Source organism: Lutjanus erythropterus, chromosome 10 (genome assembly GCF_056507025.1).
Source record: "Lutjanus erythropterus isolate fLutEry1 chromosome 10, fLutEry1.hap2, whole genome shotgun sequence".
NCBI classification, from domain to species: Eukaryota; Metazoa; Chordata; class Actinopteri; order Lutjaniformes; family Lutjanidae; genus Lutjanus; species Lutjanus erythropterus.
The window spans coordinates 19807989-19831947 of NC_139326.1; the positions used below are offsets into that span (position 1 = coordinate 19807989).

General features: G+C 40.4%; 1 protein-coding gene across 1 annotated transcript in view; it reads left to right on the forward strand.

The window, feature by feature from the left end:
- The first annotated feature begins 1332 nt into the window (after nucleotides 1-1332).
- cltcl1 (clathrin, heavy chain-like 1) overlaps nucleotides 1333-23959 on the forward strand; it is a 37620-nt gene continuing 14993 nt past the window's right edge. The window contains exons 1-16 of the mRNA XM_084728589.1: nucleotides 1333-1818; nucleotides 12130-12337; nucleotides 15701-15969; nucleotides 16851-17012; nucleotides 17245-17358; nucleotides 17456-17629; nucleotides 18256-18453; nucleotides 18757-18957; nucleotides 19554-19706; nucleotides 20161-20283; nucleotides 20803-20940; nucleotides 21045-21209; nucleotides 21334-21514; nucleotides 22411-22574; nucleotides 22684-22809; nucleotides 22924-23066. Of these exons, the coding sequence (XP_084584715.1) occupies nucleotides 1777-1818; nucleotides 12130-12337; nucleotides 15701-15969; nucleotides 16851-17012; nucleotides 17245-17358; nucleotides 17456-17629; nucleotides 18256-18453; nucleotides 18757-18957; nucleotides 19554-19706; nucleotides 20161-20283; nucleotides 20803-20940; nucleotides 21045-21209; nucleotides 21334-21514; nucleotides 22411-22574; nucleotides 22684-22809; nucleotides 22924-23066 (2561 nt within the window). The 5' untranslated portion in view covers nucleotides 1333-1776. The remainder of the gene's footprint in view (nucleotides 1819-12129; nucleotides 12338-15700; nucleotides 15970-16850; nucleotides 17013-17244; nucleotides 17359-17455; nucleotides 17630-18255; nucleotides 18454-18756; nucleotides 18958-19553; nucleotides 19707-20160; nucleotides 20284-20802; nucleotides 20941-21044; nucleotides 21210-21333; nucleotides 21515-22410; nucleotides 22575-22683; nucleotides 22810-22923; nucleotides 23067-23959) is intronic.

Here is a 23959-nt window from a genome sequence, read left to right on the forward strand (position 1 = left end):
ATTGTGACTGGTTTATCCATGTAAATATAAATAAACATAATTTAACATATTCTCTGCTTTATCAGTTGGATAAAAAGATTAAAATCCACTTAAATCAATTAATTTTTATTCTTAATATATTACAACTCTCTGTGTACTGATGGGATCAACCAGCCACTTTCCAGGATGATCATAAATCTCTATTAGGCACCTAATTCTGCACTTCCTTACGAAACTTTAAACAAAGTTTATCAGTTGAGGAAGTTGTATTGTGTGAGTCAGATACTTTGGGACAGCATCATGTTGATGTTGTGCTTTCCACATCCTGCATGTAATACTGACTCAGTAGTGGATAGGCCTTCTGATTTTAGGAAGGAAGTATTTTCAGACCAACCGCAAACTGACAGATTACACATAAAAGACGTTGGTTCCTCAGCGGTTCTTTGGGGTGGATGAGGTGTTCTAACCGCTACTGTACAAAGAACCTGTTAAGCCCCTGTGTGGTTCTTTAGAGGTTCTCAACAAGTTCTTCAGGTGTGTTAAGTTTAGTAGGGGAAAGAATAAAAACTACATTAAAATACAATGTATTTCATGAGGATAACACATTAAAGCAGTGGTTCTCGGTCTTTCTGACCCCAAGGTTCACCACTGTCTTTGGAAATATTCCACCATTAGGCATATATATACACAACCAACGATATGTTGGATTTTAAAATGAATTAAATATTTAAGTCAAGCTCAAAAGTTGTCTCACAGCAAAACAGAGAGTTGACACTGAACAACATTAACATTTATGTTACCCAGCAATCATCATAGCATATCTGACAAAAATACCAAAGTAGATAAGAAATTAATTTATTAATATTTTGTAAAGTCTTTGAATAGTTTATGTAGAATATTCCATGTTTAAAATTGTGTCCACAGAATGTCATCATATATTTAACATAGTGTAAGGCCATAAAGTTTTTTTTTTTTTTAATATATAAAATGTCTGACAGAAATAACGTCTGTTTTAATGTTTACTTAAGGTTAGAATATTTTTTAAAATTGTGCACATCCTCCTGCTCACTAGGCATAATGATGAAGAAGATGATAGTGGTGATGATGATGATGATGATGATGATGATGATGATGATGATGATGGTGATGAGAGGAATCTGTAGAAGTCAAACAGATGCAGCTCCTTGGAAGAGCAGTTAGTTAAGTCAGCAGCTCTGTCTGATACGAAGCTGCGTCATCCATCCACACACACTTTTTGGAAAGATGTGTGTGTGATTTGGCTGAAATCATTCAAAGGTGGGGCGCTTGTCACGAGCCCTGATTTCGAAGTTGGTGGAGAGGAAGGGGGAAGGGGTTGCGGCGGAGGGCTACGAAACGCACATCCGACCGCTACTTGTATTGACAGGTCTGAGAAAACTACAAAATCCACGACACGAGCTGCTTATCCGAAGTCATCGCCTACAGTAACTCAGCACGGATTTTTAGGACTGCCCCGTATCCTTACATGGTTCGCGGAGGAACTGCTTTACGCACAGTAGTAGCTAAAGAGGACTAGTTTTCTTAGCGGAGGTGCGGAGTTTTTGATTCAGGACTGGTGTAGGGGGGCAGCTGAATGGGAGCAGTCACTGGATTCGTGTGATACCAACGCAAAGCCGCCCAGACTACCTACGAGTGCCCATCATATTTGACTTTTGGGGACGTTTAGGGCACAAACAGAACAAGAACACCTCTAATCCTCCTGCTGTCCCCTTCCCCTTTCCTTCCTCTCGGATCTTCAGACAGAGAAATCCTCCAGAAATGGCTCAGATACTGCCGATACGGTTTCAGGAACATCTGCAGGTAAGCAGACCGCAGAAAAGCCCTAAAATTAATCGCAGCTCTCGTGTTTTTTTGCGCAGCTCCTCGCCCCTGTCGCTCGGCACACACACGGCACATGTCGCATTTAAATGGAATCTCAAATAGGGCTGCAGGGTGGTGCTCAATATAGCTACAGGCCTAGTTTTCTCCTGCCGGTGGGGCAGATGATGACTTGTAAAAATTGACCAGTCAGATCGTATACAGCTCCAATGCGGACCGGTGTGTGTGAGTGAGTGTGTGTGTGTGTGTGTGTGTGTGGATACGCCGCAGTTTTCTTCTTCTCGTCAAGTGGAAAAACGCTGCTGTCATTTCTAATCGGCGCCGATGCAAACTGCGGTGTTATGACACTTTTTTTGTTGCAGGCAACTGAGCTCAGCTGTTGGCGGATACATTGTAACGGAGACCAGAAAGGCACTTACAGCAAAGCTTTGTGGCTACCATGTTGTTGTCATGTCCTGCAGCAACATATTCCCACTTTGTAACCTTAAACAAAAACAACACTGACCAAATAACCTTAATGTTTTAACAATGTATTGATAATGTGATGTGTCCTGTTAGAGTATGTGTGTGTGAAGAGATACAAGCATTTATTTTGCACTCACTCAGTTACAAGAGTGAAATAAATCCAGAAAACTGCTTCATTTAGCTGTAATGCAGCAGGTAAGGTCAGATAAACAGATTATAGGGGCGATATTATGATATGCAATGGCCGATCCTGGATACTGGGGGCCTATAGATCCATGATTCAGGATGTTGTGTCACATCGGTTAACCAAAGTACAATCCTGTGAAAAACTTTGTCTGGGATTCTCCACTACAAAAACAGTAAGCTAAATAATAAAAGACAGAACAACAATAATAATAAAGATAAAAACATACAGTAATAGAATAAAATGTGCGTTTATAAAATAAAATATTAAATAATAAATGTAAAATATTGATTACAAAGACATAAATATGAATGAAATATTTCCATATTAGGAAGTTAAAATGTCCAAAATTGATATATCTCACAATATTCATTATACATAATATAATATACAGAAGAGGGCTGCAACTAAACATTATTTTCATTGCAGATTAATCAATCTCGATTAATTGATTAGTTGTTTGTTCGGTAAAATGCCAGAAAAATGTGTAAAATGTTGATGAGTCCAAAGGCCTAGAGGACATCCTCAGATGCCTTGTTTTGTCCACAACCCAAAGATATTTAGTTTACTGTCATAAATGAGTGAAGAAACCAGAAATTATTCACATTTAAGGAGCTTTAATCAGAGAATTGCTCGCACCAATTAATCGATCATCAAAATAGTTGGCAATTATTTTAATAATCTAGTCATAATCGATTAGTTTTTGCAGCTCTAATTCAGAATATATACATAAAGACACATTTTTTACAATGATCCCTTAGTTGTGGTTATCCAAGGTATGTAATGGAGGCAGGATATTTTACAGTTTGACAATCAACTTTATCGGCCAAAATGATATCAGGGCACTGAAACTTTAACTTTCACTAATATTTATTTTTAAAGAACTGTAAATATAAATAAAAGCACAGATAGAACAAAACATATGTGCATATTAACTTTAAATTAAAGGACCAATGTGTAGTATTTGTTAGCATCTTGCGGTGAGGCTCCAGATACAACCAGCTTGCCTCACCCCTCCCCAGTCATGTAGGAGAACTACAATGACGGTGAAAGACCCCATCCAGAGCCAGGGTTTGTCTGTTCTGGGCTACTGTGGAAATGATGCAATATGGCAGACTTCATGGAAGAGACCCCACAACCCCTATAGAAACAAAGGGTTCATTCTAAGGTAACAAAAACACATCAATTTTATATTCCTTTACTATCATACTCTGCCAGTGGAACCCTGCCAGTCTTACATACTGGACCTTTAAGGATCAAATATACATAAAATGCTGCCTATAAAGCTAAAACATAAAAAACAATTTGCATTATGTTCTGTGAAAAAACATTCTCACATATCAGACAACATATATGCAGACAGCAAGCTATAGTGCAGCATATAAGGCCAGAAAAACACATGATCTGAATAATATCTAGATATTGCAATAACCCAGATCCCACGTTAATTCCAGGTTCATATTACAGCATCAGTATCATATTGATCTGACGCGTCTCCGAGCTCTTCTTGTGTTGTTTTCATGCCAGAGGAGCATCTGTGCAGTTTCAAAACGATCAACATGACGGAGCAGCAAAGGCCCTGCATAGTCTTTGGTTGGCAGTCTCTTGGTGGAAAAAAACAACACAAAATGCCCTTGTACAATCTGTGACAGAAAAGGAAAACAAACAGCCAGTTATGTGGTCGACTGTGGTGGAACTATTTCCACTATGGCCCCCTTTTTCCCCCTCTGGTTCAGACTTTGATAATGTCCCATAGCAGCCCCAGTTCTTGGCGTCTTGCAGCCAAAAGAGAAACTTTGTGACGCACCCCTCCACCTCCCCTCCTTGTCTGTAGCCTGTTGTTATGGTAACAGCAGGCAGTGAAATGGCCTTTCACTAGAAAAAAAAAGCACCCCACCCCCCTCTTCTCTCCCTGCTCCCTTCCTCTGGCCAGTAGCCCCACTTTCGTCAGCCAAAGATCCTTTATCCACCAAAAAACTGTGCTGGCCATCAGAGCTTGCAGGCTACCAGCCTCCTTTCCGCTTGCAGGACTGCTGCTCACTGATGGAGAGTGTCGCAGTACCTGGCAATGGCTGGGTTATTAGTTCAGACGTCTCTTTAACAGTGCATACCTTTCCCTTATACAGCATCTCCCAAGAAAATCTCGCCTTGAGTCACTGATAAGCAGCAGACTCTTTTACGTTCCACCTCTACCGTGAAATCCCAGCTCTGCCCCAGTTGTATCCCTCTGTGAATCTAGGTAGCTCCAGCAGAGTGAAAAATGCTTGGAATTTGCAGTCCCAGGACTGTGGGCCTCAAGTTGTTTAGCTTTTTTCTCCCTTGGCCTGGTATTTACAGCTCTGTGTTTGTAGTCTGGGCCGGGGTTCAGGAGTGTAACATGGACCCGGCTTCCTGAAGAAGTACCAGCCTGTTGAACTAGTGGCTGCGTGAGATAAAGCGCAAACTAAATGCTCCAGATATCGCAGTTATTGCACTCAAAATAGTCCTTTATGCGGACGTGGAGGATGCAGCCTGGATTTTGGAGCTATTGTTTTAGCTGTGAGAGATTCAATAGTATTCATTTTCTGACTCCACACCAGCCTGCCTGCCTCACACTGTCATTAACGCTAAGCTGTGTGGTGAAGTCTCCCTCCATCATTACTCTTCTCTATCCTCCTTGCTTGTTTACTTTGGTATGATTTATGATCCGAGGTCCAGACTGTGCATGAGCATGTCAAAAGTGTGTCATTAATTGACCAACTGGATCGGTGCCCAAGTTGGATGTGTTAAGTTGAATGTAGGCTACAGGGCTGTTGTTTTAAAGGGATAGTTTGGATTATTTGAAGTGAGGTTGTATGAGGTACTTGTCAACAGTAAGTGTATGACCTACAGTAGGGCTGTGATGATAACTGCATTACTGCAATACTGCAGCCATATGATACCTACTGCAAGCTTGACCTTCTTACATCATCACTACTAATTTTATTTTGAAGGGTCAATCGCATGTTCTTCCATTGTGCAATGCGTTTGAGACCAGAGCTAAACACATGTCAACTCGGGAACGCTGCCTGTGATTGGCCGACAGACACTACCCAGGGCATTGTGGGATTGCCGGCGGATGGCTAATGACAGCAATTCTTGTCAACATTGGAAAAATGGATGAATAACATTCAGTGTCTGATTTATTGTTATGGATTTATTTTACCACATCTTCAAAAAAGACATTGCAGTTCAAGGCTGGATTACAAGGCTTTTCAAAGGGATACAACCACACAGGAGCCCCCCACTGTAAAATGCTAGCACAAGCATTAGCATTAGCTTAACTTTAGCCTTTCCTGTCCAGCTTACTTTTGGGCTGCGCTAACCCTGTGACTTTTCCAGCACTTGAGAAACAACAGACAAGACTTTTCTTGGTCTTGAGAGGCTGTAGTGTTTTTTAACTGACACACTGTAATCTGTACTGTACATTTACTGCCAGATTTACAATTTACGTTTAAAATGGTGCTCCACTAGCAATGAACTCCTGATCTGTGAGGTAAAATTACAGATTTTTCGCCAAGGGAGTTTGGTTGGTTTGAAGAGAGCGATATTTAGACTACATAGCATCAGTATCCTGTTAGAAAAGGCTATCTGAGCCATGTAAACAGATGAATATAGCGTTACACTTAAACTGACATTGTTTTTTTTTAAGGTCAACCTTTTTTAAGTGGCTAAAATACCTTTTGTTGCTGACTGTGTCCTCAGCAGTTCATTATTTAGCTTTGGTGCTGAGGCCCCTCTCTCCTTCTCCAAAGTGGGAGCATGCCGACCGCCATCTACTGTAGATAATAAACTGTTGATAAGTACCTTGTTCAACCCTACATCAAATAATTCAAACCATCCCTTTAAATTGTGTGGCTTATGTCGGTGGTGAGATGAAGGGAGACGAGGGCAGAGAACGGTGTGTTGAATTATGAAAGTGCTAAAGTGAGAGTCATTTGCAGCTTACGTGGCTCTGCTGACTGTCAGTGCGCCGGCCTACGTATTGTAGCGGCTTGTGTAAGTGCAAAAATGTCCCGCAGCCCTAAAGCGCCTGGACATTGTCCTGTCGAGATGAGTTAGGAGAGTCCAACCTGCTGCTCTGCGGCTGTTTACAGCCTCCCGGTGTGCTGCTGTATCTGTACTGATGAAATGGTGCCACCTCGTCAAACCAGCGGATGTGATAGACAGATGAGGTAAGCAGGCCCTATTTAAGTCCTGCAAATCACATCATGGATAGGAAGCAGGATGACAGAGCAGTGTAACTCAGTCGAACAGAGAACATCTGTGACCGCAGCAGTGGCTGGTCACCAAAACTCAACCATGAATGCATTCAAAGAGCAGTTATTCACACACACACACAATAAGCACATTGTGCCATTGTGTTATGTTAAATGAGTCATGGACAGTATTATATAATTTATATAATTTGATTTAATTATAATTTCCTACAGTCCAAGAGGATTTTTTTAAATTATTTGTTTTATCCAACCAATGGTAAGATATTCAGTTTACTGTCATTCACAACAAATCCTGCCATCTGAGATTCTGAAAGCACTTAATATTGAAATGAAATGAAGACAACACTGACATATGATCACCTGTAAAGTTATAGAGCAAATAGTTGTTTAGTGACATTAGCATTCATTTTGAATTATGTCGAGTAATGTCTCTTTTTTGTTCTGTTTTGGGCTCCACCATCTCCTAAGGGAAATATCTGTCTTTTTAACAGCTAAAAGTTCCACTAAACTCACTAGCCAGTTGCTAACTTTGTCTGTCTGCTGTTTGCTCAGCTGGGCAGGTTGTATATTGAGCTTTTTTTTACTAGCTCCCTTTATACAGCTTTAAGGTGGCAATATTGCCCCGTGGGCTTGGGAGGCATCTAGGTATTCCAGTTAACTGGGGTATTTAGAAATCTCGAAAGTATGGTGCTGTCATTGTGAATAAAGTTATCTCAAATATAGAAGCTGTGACATTTTTTAAACAACAGGGATGCCAGCAGAAGAATTATTTGGAGGTAGAAAATAAATAATTGGTTGGTTATTTCTGCTCTGTAGCCTAGGTCCCCAAGTGTCATTGGGTCCTGTAGCAAGAATCTATGGAATAAGAGCACTTTTTTCCTATATTTTTAAGTATTTAAACACTTCAAAACTTGCCACCTCTGTCACCAACTTTTAATGATTTGTTTTTTCACATAAATACCGTCATAAGGTATTATTTTCAGGAAGGTATGAATGTATGAAAAAAATAGATACCGCCCAAGTCTATTGCACTGTTGTTCTGCAAGAAGTAGCAACAGAGTTGAATCAACATCTGTGTTAAATGGGAGAAGCTGGCCGGACGGGACGGGAGTGTGGTGTTTTGATCATGTTATGTGTGCAACCCACAACTGGGGATTTAAATTTAGCTAGCAGCAATTAGCAGCTAACTTGAAGAGGAGGAAGCTCAACGTGTATGTTATATATCACACTAGATGTTGACGCTCTTGTGTTAAGTGTCATGCTTCTTTTCCTTTTAGACCGTCGCCTTCCTATCTGTAATCACACACTGGGGCAGCATTATGCTAGCATTATTTTGTTCAGTGTAAAAGCAAATCTGGCATAATGATTGGTCTTTTTGGTGGCAATGATGCTTAAAAGTATGTTTAAAAGGGCTATTGAACATAGCCATCTGATGCATTTTCTGAGAACAACGCTGTGAGAGTGTGAGAGTGAACCAAAACCTTAAAGTTACAGGGCAGAAAACCAAAACAGTGAGCTTAAAGACACCATAACACTTGCAAAGGGGAGCTCCAGAGCATATTAATTTGATCAATTGTTAATATAAAATATTGAAATATTGACACCCCCCATGTCTTCTTGCTGCATTCCCCAGTTTTAATTGTGTTTGTGTAATCTCCTCCTGAACCCAAAACCCTCAGCTGCTGATGCAACGTGTCAGTGCCTCAGCAGTGCATCCACCCAGTCTATGACTCACCAAATACCGTCAACGCTGTATCATCAGTGAGGTTCTGTTCTGCTGCCTTTGTTATCATAATGCTGTTTTTGTGATTGTTCCTCTCAGCTGTTTAGGAAAGATGACTTACAGTAGTCTGTGTATGTGAAGATGTATTGCCAGAGGTGATTTTTTTTGGGTCACTGGAGACAGCAGGTTGTAGTTAAAGTGTGATTTTAGTCTGGAATGTTCTTCTAAGGAGTCCGGGGAGGTTTTCTTCCGGTGAGTCAGTTGCCCCACCCTGAACTGTAGATTGCCAAAGGCCTGTCTTACTGGAAGTACACAGTATAGACTAAGCACTCATCCGTCCTTCTTCATTCCTCATAAAAGGTGCATTTATCACTCTGACTTCTCTTCTTCACACTGGTTCTCTCCTAACACCCCCCCACCTTCATGTTCAGCAGGATGCTGGACTATATCTTGAGCTCCTCCTTCCACTCCTACGCTTATCTTTATTGTGGTTTCCCTCCCCTCTCCTCCCAGAGATGATTTTGGCAGTCTGGAGGAGACGCAACATATGGCTCCAATCCTCCCTCAGGTCATCTCTGTGGCCTTTTTCAACAAGCCTTATCTTGCACGTCCTCATAACCTCACAGAAACCAACTGTACGCTGAATATGTATATGTATTTGACACACATTTGTGAAAACCACAAAACATTTCATTATTAGGTACACAAGTAAGAAATCGCAAGACACCATTCACTTTAACTATGCTGGGATTGTGCACGTGCACTGAATTGTCAAATTGAACGAAGTAGGGATGCACTGATCGACCAGCCTTGACTGGTCACCGTCACATATCCAATTCTGCACCGGTCAAATTCACACACATGCTCTGCACGTCGGTCACGTCATGCATGCAGTGACACAGACAGTAACGTAACAGCCACAACAGCGCTGGTCACAGCCACACACTCCCAGACGTGTGCTTGCATGAAGTCAGCATTAGCGATAAATTCCAAGAACTGGATAAAGATGAGACAGAGAGTCTACAAGGAGACGGAGCAGTTCAGCAGCTGACGGTGTTGCTGAACAACGGTAAACTTTCTAGCTCTTCCAGCTAATGTTAGCAAACAGCAGACTACTGTTCACAGACTGACAGTTAAAATCTCACTTCCTGTTCTGAATGAAGAATAAACAACCTGTGTTGATGCATCTCCTCAAATCATCAGACTCATTCAGACTCATTTAACTTTTCCTTCTGTTTTTCTCACTGTAAAGCCTTACTACAGCAAACTGTTGCACTGCGTCAGTCTGTGGTTTGTTTACATCTGCTTCCACAAAATTACATGAAAACATGTTTCCTACCATCCTTCTCTCTCTGGTACATAACCTTAATACAGTATAATAAAATAATAAGGCCTGGCTGTGACTTGGAGCACTTTTGTGTAAACTTTATTTAATAGTCAGTGTTTTCATTATGAACATCCAATTTGATTTTACATTAAAGAAAAGTTGTATTCTGTCAGTTACAGTCCTGGAAAGACTGAAAATCGGAATAGGCCGAAATTGGAATTGGCAGGTTAGACCCATAAAAAAAAATTTGGAAATTGGAATTGGCCAAAGAAACTGCAATCAGTGCATCACTAAACAAAAGTGAAATATAATTTTGTATATGCCCAGTCATTCGGATCCAGATGGATTCTTCCTTGGACCAAGTTACACTCTTCCACCAACCTTCATGAAAAGCTGGCCAGCTTTTTCGTTAGCCTGCTGACAGAAAACCAACTGAGCCAAAAACATAGCCTCCTCTGAGGAGGTAATAAGGATATATTTTTATGTTCATATGAATGCCAATATGGCTAATATTTGCAAAATCATATAGAAACCAACTAAAAATGGTTGCAGGGCTGCTATTATTTTCACCATTAATTAATTAGCCAGTTATCTTGGTGAATTATTTAGTCAGAAAGAAGTGCAAAATACCCGGCACAGTTTACCAGAGCACCAAGCAAACTCATTTTAATTATAATAAAATTGAGAGAAAAGCAACAATTCTTCACTTTTTAGAAGCTGCTTGTTTGGATTCAATAATTAGACAGAAAAAATCACAACATTGCAGAATGCTTCAGTTAAAAGTAGCTGCATGAATTGCTCCTGAACACAGGGTTGATGAGGGTGTCTTTTGTGGGCCATAAAACCAAAACACTGAGCTGAAAGAGGTGAAAGGGCTCCCTGGAGCTTAGAGGAAATGCAGAGTTGGGCGATAAGTCATGTGTTGTCCCTGAAAGCGACTCTTTACACATTAAACACAGTGACTTGATTCCCTGTTAATATAAAATATATTGATTAGTGCAGCTTTAAATTATCTTCCAGTCCTACGTAGTGTAATGGGAAATCTAGAACTTCCGATTTCTAAGATGTAATTAATAAAAGAACTTAAGTTGAACTGGAGAACAGCTTCTCTCATTGCACCCCTCTGTCCACCCCCGACTGATGAGTGCTACATCCTTCCTGTTTTGTATCTGACATTATTTAAATGGCTCAGCAGCAGTCATCATGATTTGTTGTCCGACTCTACCAGCCAAATGTGAGATAGTGCAGTCCTTGTGATGAGCGTAAGGATTCCTTTCCGCTTGCCTCAGACTGCATAATGCAGTCGGTTCAGTCAACGGAGGAAGAGTGCATGTTTTGGTCCGTCCTCTCTCAGTTCACAGTTAGTTTGACAATTTGCACAATAATTCCTCTGTGCAGCAGACGTTTACCTCAGTCGAGTGTTTTCATGTTTTTTAGATTTGACACAGCAGAAATTGATATCAGCTCTGTTTTTGTGTGTTGTTGCATCTTGAGACTTCTTCTCGTTAGAAAAGTAAATATGCTGAATAATGAAGAGGATCGCTGATGGTGGTTTATTGAAAATTTTTAATTTATTCTTGGTTTTAGTGGATTTCCATTGGGGGTTTTCTGTAGTGTAGTCTCAGACTGGTTTAGGCTGAATAATCTAGTGATAATTAAACTTCCTTACAGCTAGATGCTTACAATTAAATGCAGTGCCAGGGTTTAATTGCAGGCTTTGCTCAAATAAAGTGACACTCTAATTTTCCAGTATAATTGAGATTTGATGATGGTTAAAATAATAGCAGTGCAAGTTAAATAAAAAAAACATCCATCATCAAAGATCAAAATGCCTCAGTAAATCCAGGAGACTATTAGCAGCTATAATAAGAGAGAGTGTCAAATAAAGCTGTGTTGAGTTAACATCCTGTTGTCCGCTGTGTGCCCACACTTGTTCCCTGGCTCTGTGTACCACCAGACCTCCTGTCTGGAAAACAACCTTTAAGAATATCCCTGGAAAACTGGAGCAGACCTGCTGCTATTTTAATAGAAACACTGTTTTTGGTCCGCTACTTGCTGCTTTTTTTCCGCTGCAAGGCAAATGTCATCTGGACCAGTGTATAAATTTTCCCACAGCAGTTTTTTGTCGTCATGATGAAGGCGTGACTCCTTCAGAGGTCTTTAAACTTTAAGTTGGAATATTACCCTTCTAGTTTTACTTTTAGCCAAAATGTAGGAAACTGTCGGAAAACTATAACAGAAGTCTTCTGTGTTTTTATTCCTGTAACATGTTGTGTTGTGACCACTATTAAAACTATACTAGCTCATAGCTCATCCTTATCAAGGCTCACTGTTGTTGTTGTTTCAATCTTTCCAGTTGCAGAACATGGGTGTGAACCCAGCGAATATTGGGTTCAGCTATCTGACCATGGAGTCGGACAAGTTCATCTGCATCAGAGAGAAGGTGGGCGAGCAGAACCAGGTGGTGATCGTGGACATGTCCGACCCCACCAACCCAATCAGGAGGCCAATCTCGGCTGACAGTGCCATCATGAACCCTGCCAGCAAGGTCATCGCCCTGAAAGGTAAGAGTAGAGACACAGAGCGACATGTTCAGTCAGCCACACCACTGGCTATTAGATGAGAAATACTGTGTTGTTGTGAGAAGTAAAACAGTTTGCTGGTATTATTAGTGGCTTTATACCAAAGCGCTGAGATTATTATTGTTGTTGAAATTCCCAGAGTGAAGTCTGCATGGCATTCACAGTGTTTATTTGTCTCCAGTTTTAACAGAATTAGCCATCTACTAGTCACACAATGACTAATGCTCTGCCAATGTCGTAAATATGTAGAGTGCACTCACTTCTATTGCCTGAATGTACTAAATTGGTTGTGCAGATTGATTTTATGCCACTGAATCTAGCCCTCAGAGCACAAACGCAACCGCTGATCAGGATGATTTGCCTGTAATGCTTCTCTCTCTGCCCCCCCACCCTTCCCCCCACCCTCTAAGGATTATATGACCCTGTTTGCCCTTTTCCCTCTAGTCTATCTTTGTCTTCTCATTCTTACCTGATTGACACTTTGCTTTTTCTCCCTTGCTTTCTGTCATTTCTCAGACGGTGAGTTGCTTTCTGTCTGCCTACCCGTCTGCTGGCACTCTGTTGTGATGACACAGTAGCCATGTCTCTCTCATAAAAGCTTCCTACATACCCCTCTCAAGTACGCAGCAGAGCTATTTTGACCACTGATCAATCAAAAGACAGGCAACTGTTTAGAAATGTCTTCCACTGCCTCAGTGTCACACCCCTTTTGCTCCAACCTAACCTGCTGGCACACATCGTACTTTTATGAGAACTATACATGTGTTAGCATGACTTGTTGTGTGCTGGTAGAGTGTATGTGTGGTATGCATCATCAGATATTACACGCTGGAAGGAGCTGGGGTACTGTGTGTCTTTGCACGCCTGTGTGAGCGTGTGCCAACAGCCATAACAACATTCAGATCTCTCCTGCATATAAGGGTTGCCATTGATGTATCATATCTATAACAGCTCCAGTATTTACCTGAATCATGCATTACCTCACCTGTGTGTTTCTCTGTAACTTTATTGGTAAATGGTGATTGTTATCTGTCATATATTTGAGCAACAACATGATTTCTAGAGCACAGAACCATTATTATGTTTCTGCCAAACCTGTATTGTCTTCAGTTTTAGTGGCTTATTTGTTTATCACCAGGAATGTGCACAGATATTTTGGGGGGCAGGTGCTCAACTGAAAAAAAGGCAATTCTCTCATAATTATTTACAAAAAATAAAGTTACACATAGTAGCACATCTTATACTTATTTACATGTTTATTTATTTCAGAACCCACACTCATGCAGATGTTAAATACTCTGCAGGGTGCTGGATTTGCGTGTGTTAACTGTTGTGGCTGTGACAAAAGTCAAAGAGAGAGGGGCAGGAGAATAGGGAAAATTATCTTTCAAAAGGGCACTCATGTAGTCAGAAGTCAAAAACTCAGTTGTTTGAGCCCCACCTGGGGTCTTTCTGTGCTTGTGCCTGTTTATTAGCTGCCGTTTACTTTCTGTAACCAGAGGTCAGTGTGCACAGACTGGTGCTTCCTTGGCCTACAAAACACCCATAAGCAGAATACCAAAAAGTAGACTTTCTTTGTCCTCTAGACGTATCTTGCTCTGCAGATTTTGCAGATAGTTATGCAGATAAATGTGTTTTTTGTTTGCCCAGGTTTTAAGTTTCCTCTGGCCTCCTCTTATAGTGGAGGTGATGGAATTTTGTTTGTGGTGCTCACTGCATTGAACAGTAGTTACCTGCAAAATTCAACACCATCACCTCTTTACAGAAACTATGTTTCGTTTAGTCAAAATAGTCCACAGAACATACTGCCAATAATTTTCTTCTCTGAACAAACAGTCCCAATTAAAAGTGGTCATGTTAGTTTCAGTGTATTTCAAAAGTACGTCCATTCAAACCTGCTCATATGGAAGAAAAGCAATGGTTATTCAGAATAGCACTTACATTGTTTCTTAAATTCTTAAAGTGTTTTTAAATGTATATTCTAAATGCTGTAAGTAGCCGTCAACCGATACTGTTTCATCAGTGGTTGATGCCAATATTTGGAGTATAGGGCGACTAATTGCATATCTCCTGTATAATGCTTTGTTTTGATATATACTGATGTCAAAACAAAGAAAAGTCATGTATAATTCCAGTGTTCCATGCACATTATACGCTAATATACATGATTATCTTCTTCAATAATATTATTTTAGATGGAATAATGAAATAGAGAAATACATATATTTCAGAATGAGACTGAGATTTAAGGGGGAGCGTTGTACATTATGTCAGAAGCGGCATTATTCTGTACATTAAAACATAATATATATTTAACACTAGACAGTTTTGGATTAGATTTGCTGTCATTTGGGATGAGAAAAACATGTTAACATTTGGAAAAGTCTATGTGACTGAGGACATTTAGGCAAACATTTACAGAATAGGGTATGAGTATGAGAACTGAAAGTTCAGGGCTTGGAAATAACTTTATCACCACCTTCCCAAAACTCAAAAGAGGTGCACTAACATCATTCCACAGCAGCCACACTGATGAGGCTTCCTGCAGATGTGTTTGCAGCCATTTTTTATTTATCGGCCTTGTGAGTGCAGGCATTAGTCAACGCTGATTATCTCCAAATGTTAGATAATCTGGTCCACAAAGAAAATTCTTTCCAACTGAATTGTGCTGAGAAATTTCAGAGACAGATATCCTGTAACATGCGCAAATAAAACCAAACCTCTGTGTGTGTGTCTTGATATCACAAGTTAATGTTATTAAATATGTGTCTTTATATAATCTGAGTGAAATCAGTGGGCTTGCTAGAACAGTGAAAATCCACAGATACCAGACAAAATTTTAGGAAATTAGTACCAGACTAAGTTTTGCTCCTGTCTTTATGTTTGGTAAAATATTCCATCACTGTATGCAGTTGTGAGCTTTCCTCTTAAATCAAGATTCATGGGTGGCCTGTGCAAGTGTAGCATGGGATAAGGGGTATCCATTGGGGTTAAATAAAAAATCTGATCTCAAATATCCATAAATTTATTTACATGTCAATTTAAATGATGATTTAAGTTTTTGTTTGTGTTATTTATACCAAAGATAAAATGGTTAAAAACAGTTTTCCTTTATTATTAAGAATAGTCCAGTATAAGCAGTTAAGCGGATACAAACAAATCTTGATCTTGACGGATCTTGATTATTGTAGCTGTTATAGATTGCCAGATAGGTAATGAGTAAAGTGGTATTTTGTAACCAGACAATTTATTATCATCAAGGTAAGTTATCATGGTTTTGACAAGAGGTTATATTTACCAGCTTAACCTTGAATCCACTGACCGCTCTCTCCCTGTCTCCCTCAGCTGCCAAGACGCTGCAGATCTTCAACATTGAGATGAAGAGCAAAGTGAAGGCTCACACTATGACAGAGGAGGTCATGTTCTGGAAGTGGATATCAGTAAACACTGTTGCCCTGGTGACGGATTCGGCCGTTTATCACTGGAGCATGGAGGGGGATTCCCAACCTACCAAAGTATTCGATCGGCATGCCAGCCTGGCAGGATGTCAGATTATCAACTACAGAACCGACGAACAACAGAAATGGCTGCTGCTGATAGGGATTTCTGCACAGGTATGAAAACACACAGGAAAATGTTTATTCATGTAACAGAAGAAATATCATTGAAAAGCAGTGGTGGAAGAAATATTCAGAGAAGAACCAATAGCACACTCTAAAAATACTCTGTTACAAGCTAAAGTCCTGCATTCAAAATCCCGCTGTAAGCAGCTACAAGGAAATTCAGTTTTTTGTTGGACAGAAGGCCCCTGTGGACAAAGGTGGAAATGTTTCCTTTTTAACTAACTCACCTACTGCTCACTCCAATTTTCACAGGGAAAATTAAACACAGACTTGTTTCATCTGATTTCAAGGAGAATCCGACCTGGTGGCAGACAATAAGAATAACTATCAAAATACCCAATCCTCTCACAGATGATCTGGTTAATTTATTTAGATCATAAAGAGTCATCAGTACTTAATTAAGACAGCAGTTAAAAACCTCTTGTAGTAGGTATTAGTAAAGGTAGAGAAGTATTAGCAATATTTACTTAAAATATGAAAAGTTAATTCAAATTAACTGACTGACATGTTTTTTAGAGTGGCATTTTACTGTTCGATCACTGCCTTCAGTCTGCATGTCGAAGTGTTCTTGGGCAAGATACTGAACCCCAAATCCCCCCAATGGCTTTTCTACCAGTGTGTGTTCGTATGTGTTTTAATGTAAAATCTTTACCTGAAATGTAACTAGTAAAAAAGCTGTCAGACAAATGTGACAAATGCAAGTAAAGTGCCTCAGAATTGTAATTGTACTTTAGTACAGTACTTGAGTAAATGTGCTTGTTACTTGTCACCACTGCTGACAGGAACTGTCATGATTACTGCAGCCTCACAGGACAAAAAGTCCACACTGAGATAACTTTCACGCTCTGTTTTGCCAACTCTTTGTCCTGCAGCAAAACCGTGTGGTCGGGGCGATGCAGCTGTATTCTGTTGACAGGAAAGTGTCCCAGCCCATTGAGGGCCACGCTGCAGCCTTCGGGGAGTTCAAAGTGGAGGGAAATGCCAAACCCTCCACCCTGTTCTGCTTTGCTGTCCGCTCACAGGCTGGAGGAAAGGTGAGGACCCCTGGACAGAGTGCAAGGATTTCCGTCATGATGCCATCAAATTTAGGCTCTGAACAAAGAATTACACAAACAGCAACTTTTATGCTTCATGCTTTTTGGTCACCAATATAGCTTTTAAATGTTGACATCAACAGAGTTAGACTTTACTAACTAATGCATGTTTTCCCCTTCATGTTCATATTTTACTGTGGTCATGTCATTTATGTCTGGTTTCTTCCTCCAGTTGCACATCATTGAAGTTGGTCAGCCAGCTGCAGGAAACCAGCCATTTGCTAAGAAAGCAGTGGATGTATTCTTCCCTCCAGAGGCACAGACAGACTTTCCTGTAGCTATGCAGGTAAGGAGAGGCGTCCTCCAAAACTCATTAGTTTTGTTTAAACTAAAGTTGACTGCTGAACACTTAAATTCTGTCTCTCTCTGATCATTCTCCTCAGATTGGTAATAAGCACGGAGTCATATATTTGATCACAAAGTATGGTTACATCCATCTGTACGACCTGGAGTCTGGAGTGTGTATCTACATGAACCGAATCAGTGCAGAGACCATCTTTGTGACCGCCCCACATGAGGCCACATCAGGAATCATTGGAGTCAACAAGAAGGGACAGGTGAGAAGTAAATGGGCAATAAATAATTTTCAAGATTAAAGGGATAGTTTGAGGTACTTATCCATAAACAGTATATTACATACAGTAGATGGTAGCCAGGAGTTGCTGGTCTACTGCTGCCTCTATCTGTTAGTTTGTTTGTGTTATTGTGTGACCCTGGCGTTTTAAAAGGTTTGTTTGGATATCATACAACAACACAAACAGACTAACTGCAAGGAAAAATTAATGTTTTTGCCACTGGAGTCTGGTTGCTTTGATGAGAGTAATATTTGGCTTATATAATTATATAATGGTGGTTTCCTGTCAGAAAAGGCTGTGTGACTGCTTTGTAAAGTGGTGAGAATATTCTAAATATAACATACATTTGAACTGATATAGATCATTTTGGGTGGACCTATTTTTGTTTTGCTGTTGGCCTGTCCACAGCAGTAAATTGCTTAGCTTCCTACATCAGTACTCTTGCTGCTTCTCCAAACTGGGATAGTGCCAACTGCTATCTACTGTAGTTAATACCCTGACTATTGATAACTATTACTTCAAATAATACAAGCTATCCCTTTAATTGTTTGTTTTCATTGCTGCTTTACCTCACTCATCTACTTTATATGTTCATCTTTTCTTTTCAGGTCTTGTCAGTGTGTGTTGAAGAGGAAAACATTGTCAACTATGCCACCAACGTTCTGCAGAACCCTGATCTTGCCTTGAGGATGGCTGTGAGGTCAAACCTGGCTGGGGCTGAGGAGATCTTTGCCAGGAAGTTCAACACTCTGTTTGCACAGGGAAGTTATTCAGAGGCTGCAAAGGTTGCTGCATCAGCACCTAAGGTAGGTCTCTATTTACTGCTACATTTTAGTGTTTGCACATCCAAATATGCCCCAGGTGCACTGGCACAAAATCAAAAACTATTCTAGGAAAAGGTATAATTTTTACATATTTTTTCTGGTGGTGATTTGAGAATTAGCAGTTGCACCCACCGAGTCAGTGTTGCAAAAACTAAAATGGATAAAGTAAATATTTTTCATAGGCATTGTTAAGCATATTGTCATGTTTATACACTGCAATATGTGGCATTCTAGTTTTTCTGCTCCTGTAATTCCTCCACTCATTGTGATCTTTCCTCCCATTAGGGCATCCTGCGGACAGCAGAGACCATCCGTAAGTTTCAGAGTGTCCCAGCCCAGCCAGGTCAGGCCTCTCCACTGTTGCAGTACTTTGGTATTCTGCTGGACCAGGGCCAGCTCAACAAGTTTGAGTCTCTGGAGCTGTGCAGGCCCGTCCTGCAGCAGGGCCGCAAGCAACTGCTGGAGAAATGGCTGAAGGAGGACAAGGTAGGACTGGGGGGACAACAAGGCATCTTTCATAAGCCTGGGCTGATCTGCAGATATACAGGAAAAATCTCAAAATGTGATTTTTCAAAGTGAAATGATGGAAGTGATGCAGCTTTGTAGCATACCGAGTGTTTACCCTGTAATGCAAACAGACACAGACTACACACTGCAAGAATACAAGCTGTTTACATGGATACACTTTTTTTAAAAAGCAGGTTTTAAAAGCAGGTGTGTTTCTCCTTCTGACCATAATTGTGGGCTTTTCTTTTGTACATGTATTTCTACCTCAGCATTGCAAACTGTTGGGTAGTTGGTTTGGTCACAACACACACAGCTGACTGTAAACAGGCAAGAGGCGTGTGTCGCAAGCTGACCTCACACCCGATTAAGATGTGTAGGTGCTGTATACATGTCCAAAGAAGCCCCTAAATCCTTTGTAATATCAGCATATCTCACACATTGTAATCGAAAAATGCTTCATTCAAAATATTCAACAAAATATTGTCATATTTGGAATAATAATGGAAAATTAGTGTGCATGTAAGTGTAGTCGATCAGAAACTCACAACTGGTAACTGATTATGTGTATGTTGTAGCTGGAGTGTTCAGAGGAGCTGGGAGACCTGGTGAAGGCCTCTGACCCCACCCTCGCTCTTAGTGTGTACCTCCGAGCTAACGTCCCCAACAAGGTCATCCAGTGCTTTGCTGAAACCGGCCAGTTCCAGAAGATAGTGCTGTACGCTAAAAAGGTAATCCCTTGTCTTGTCCGTTCCCTTATTTAACTACACATTGAAAATGGAGACAATCCCTCTCTGTAAAATAATATATGTATATATTTGATCAGTGGACGTGATTCGCATCTTTTGCAGCATTTGGGGAAATTTGTACATCATTTGGATGGAAGCATATTATGGTAGAAAGTTGATTTTAAATTTTAGAATTTGTATATTGAATATAAAATACTACTAATGCACTAATACTACTAATAAAGTATTTTATGTCTAAAAATGTATTTGTAGATATTATTTACCTCTGCAGTCAATCATTACACTATTACATGTGTCTTACAGAGATGTAGACCATACTAAACAAAAAGACGATTAAAAAATTAGTTTACTTAAGTACTTACTTTTACTGAGGTACTTACTTTTCTAGTTTCTACTGATTTAAAAATATCATTTTTACCCAACTTTACTTTTGTAGGTGGGCTACACCCCAGACTGGGTGTTTCTGCTCAGAAATGTGATGCGTGTCAATCCAGACCAGGGACTGCAGTTTGCCCAGATGTTGGTCCAGGATGAGGAGCCGCTGGCCAACATCAACCAGGTAGCACACACACACACACCAACATGACCACTGCACTCACTAGAGGCGCACAATTTTACTCCTACACATGCTCTTCTTTTTAAGACCTGCACGTTTACCCTCACACATGCACGCAAACACACAATGTGCCCAGTGTAGGAGCCTCCATCTGTGTTGTTCCAGATGTGGCAGCAATGCCAGGAATTCACTGAGTCAGTGACCCCCTCCTCTTTTTAAAGCCACATCATCAGTCTGCTCCGTTAAGATCTCAACCAGAAAACTTGATGACTTTATGTTCTCTGAGTTAATGCACCCCACTCCTCCATTTTCAGTTGTGGCCTCCACAGATGTTGTTAAATAATAAAATCAGAAACATCTGGCTACCGAGCCTGCGATTCTTAATAGCGTGTGACTCTAATCTTATCGACTGTGCTAACTCAAATCATTGTTCACAGATGGTAGGATTTCAAAACTCCAAACATTTTTTCCTTACTTTGTTTTTTGTGTTTATTTTTATTTTCCTCTCTTGGACTTTAATAGATTGTAGATGTGTTCATGGAGGGAAACCTGATCCAGCAGTGCACCTCCTTCCTGCTGGATGCTCTAAAGAACAACCGCCCAGCTGAAGGACACCTACAGACACGTCTGCTTGAGATGAACCTCATACATGCCCCCCAGGTGAACATTCAGACTAAAAGAGCTGTCCTGATTATAAAGAGAAGCTTCACCTGTGATTATATTCAACACAATTTGTCCGTTCATGTGCGTATGAACTTTTTCAGGTAGCAGATGCGATCCTAGGGAACCAGATGTTCACCCACTATGACCGTGCCCACGTCGCTCAGCTGTGCGAGAAGGCTGGTCTGCTGCAGAGAGCTCTAGAACACTATACCGACCTGTATGATATCAAACGAGCTGTGGTGCACACACATCTGCTCAACCCTGAGGTACGCCTTAGGATGTTTGCTCACACCTGTGAATGTTGCTGTCTCAGGAGCCTTTCCTTCTCCCTTCTGGCCCTGCTGTCTCACTTTGTCTTCTTTTCTGTCCTTATTCTGATCGTCCTTTCAGTGGCTGGTGAACTTCTTCGGTTCTTTATCAGTAGAAGACTCGTTGGAGTGTTTAAGGGCCATGTTATCGGCCAACATCAGACAGAACCTGCAGCTGTGTGTCCAGGTAGCTTCCAAGTACCATGAGCAGCTGGGGACTCAGGCATTAGTGGAGCTCTTTGAGTCTTTCAAGAGTTATGAGGGTAGGTGAAGAAGAGAATACGTTAAATGAGCAATTTTACCAATCTACCACACCCAAAGGGATAGTAAGATTTTGCAAAGTCGGGTTGTATGAGGCACCATAGTCGGTGTATTACCTACAGGAAATGGCAGTTGGCATGCCCTGGTTTGGAGAAGCCACAGAAGTACTGTTGTAGAAAGCTAAGCAAGCTACTGCTATGGACAGGGTCACAGCAAAAAAAAAAAAACAATATTAGTTTATGTGTATGCTATATTTAGAGTATCTTCACTGCTTGCCGTGGCCATCAGACAGCTTTTTTTGATGGGAAACCGCTGTTGTATAAGCTGAACAGTGCAGTCGTTTTACCTGCATATGTAACAATGTAGTTGCTGGTCTGCCACTGCCAACATCTGATAGTTTGTTTGTGTTATTGTGTGACTTTGGTGAATCTGAACCAACTAGTTAAAACACATAAGTCACACAACAACACAAACAAACTTATAAATTGAGGCAGCAGTAGACCTGCAGCTATCGTCTTGTATGAGGTAAAATTACTGTTTTTGACAAAGGAGTTTGGTTGATTTGCAGAATCTTTTTGGCTTATATAGTGGCAGTTTCCTGTCAGAAAAGGCAGGTTAAAGCTGTAAAAAAAATCTATATATAGTTTACACTTAGATTGATATTGATTTTTTTAGATGATTAAAATACCTTTTGCTGGTGACCTGTCCACAGCAGTACATTGCAAACCATCCGTGCTGGTGCTCCTTTCTGCTTCTCCAAACTGGGGGTGTGTCAAGTGCCATCTACTGTTGTTAATACACTCATACAACCGTACTTCAGATAATCCAAACTGTCCCTTAAAGTCATCGTGACTGAACTGACCTTTGTGCTGTTTCTCTCCTGCCATCTCTATTCAAGGCTTGTTTTACTTCCTCGGGTCGATTGTGAATTTCAGCCAGGAGCCTGATGTTCACTTTAAGTACATCCAGGCTGCCTGTAAAACGGGCCAGATCAAAGAAGTGGAGAGAATCTGTAGAGAGAGCAACTGCTACGACCCGGAGAGGGTTAAAAATTTCCTCAAGGTAAAATAATTTCAAATGCCAGAGTGATTTACTTTATCAGTCAGCAGCGATTTTCGGATATATTATCTACTTCATACAATTTAATCAAATGTTTTTTTGCTCCCTGTAGGAGGCCAAGTTAACAGATCAGCTTCCTCTGATCATTGTTTGTGATCGCTTTGACTTCGTGCATGACCTGGTGCTCTACCTCTACCGCAACAATCTACAGAAATACATTGAAATCTACGTACAGAAAGTAAGATCAAGACCACTAATGAGACTTCATATGTAACTGGTTACTATTTAATCCAAGCCTTATTAGGGTTCCATGTCGACATCTTGATTTAGACTTTGTTGCACTTGTTTTCAGGTGAACCCCAGTCGTTTACCGGTGGTGATAGGAGGTTTGTTGGACGTGGACTGCGCTGAGGACGTCATAAAGAACCTGATCATGGTGGTCAGAGGGCAGTTTTCCACTGATGAGCTAGTGGAGGAGGTGGAGAAGAGGAACAGGTAAATGATCAATGGTTCCACTATTTGTTGCCATCTTGTGTAGCTGCTTCTTTATGTTTTATTGGATGCAACTTCTGATCAGTGTTATTATGTAATGATATGCCTTGAAATGAAATGAAATGAAAGCATTGTTAATCAGATTTTGGTAATATTATCACATTCACTACATCAAGCGACACATGACAAAACTATGAACCAGCACAAAAATGCCAATTACCAACATAAACCACCATAAAACAGAAAACTTAACAAACTGCACAGTCCAGAAATGCATTTATTTAATTTGAAAGGACCTACACTACAAACCGGAGCCAATGCTACATCTGATTGATACTCTAATGTCAAAGTGACTTGGTACCTACTGCAAAAATATGATGTGTCTTTGTGATTTCCTTATCTAACCTCTGTGGAGTGTAACTAGATGTAGTGGTTACGTAGGCTACAGTTAAACTGCAGGACATGTGTGTGATCTGCTTAAAACACCTCACATTATACATTAGCTTGGTAATGACAGAATGTGCCAGTTAAAAAGATAAAAAAGAAAGACCAGTATTCTTCAGGTCACAGAAGTAAAAAACAAAACACTGATTTGAAAAATAATCACCTTGCTTGCAGAAATTTAAATATTTCTGAAGCCACCAAGCACGCACACACAAACAGAAGTGGCTCAAATTAGCACTTAAATGAAGATGAAGACATTTGTAGCCTCCTGTGTTTGTCCTTTGCTGCACTACAAAAGCTGAAATAAATATTTTCATTTAGCATGAAAGATGCTTCTAATGTTGTTTCTCTCCGACCTTTTCAGAAGAACTGTATTTTCTATGAACTCCACAACATTGTGAGACAGATTAAATGTTTATCATCTATTCAATTTATTTCCAGTTCAAATCCTC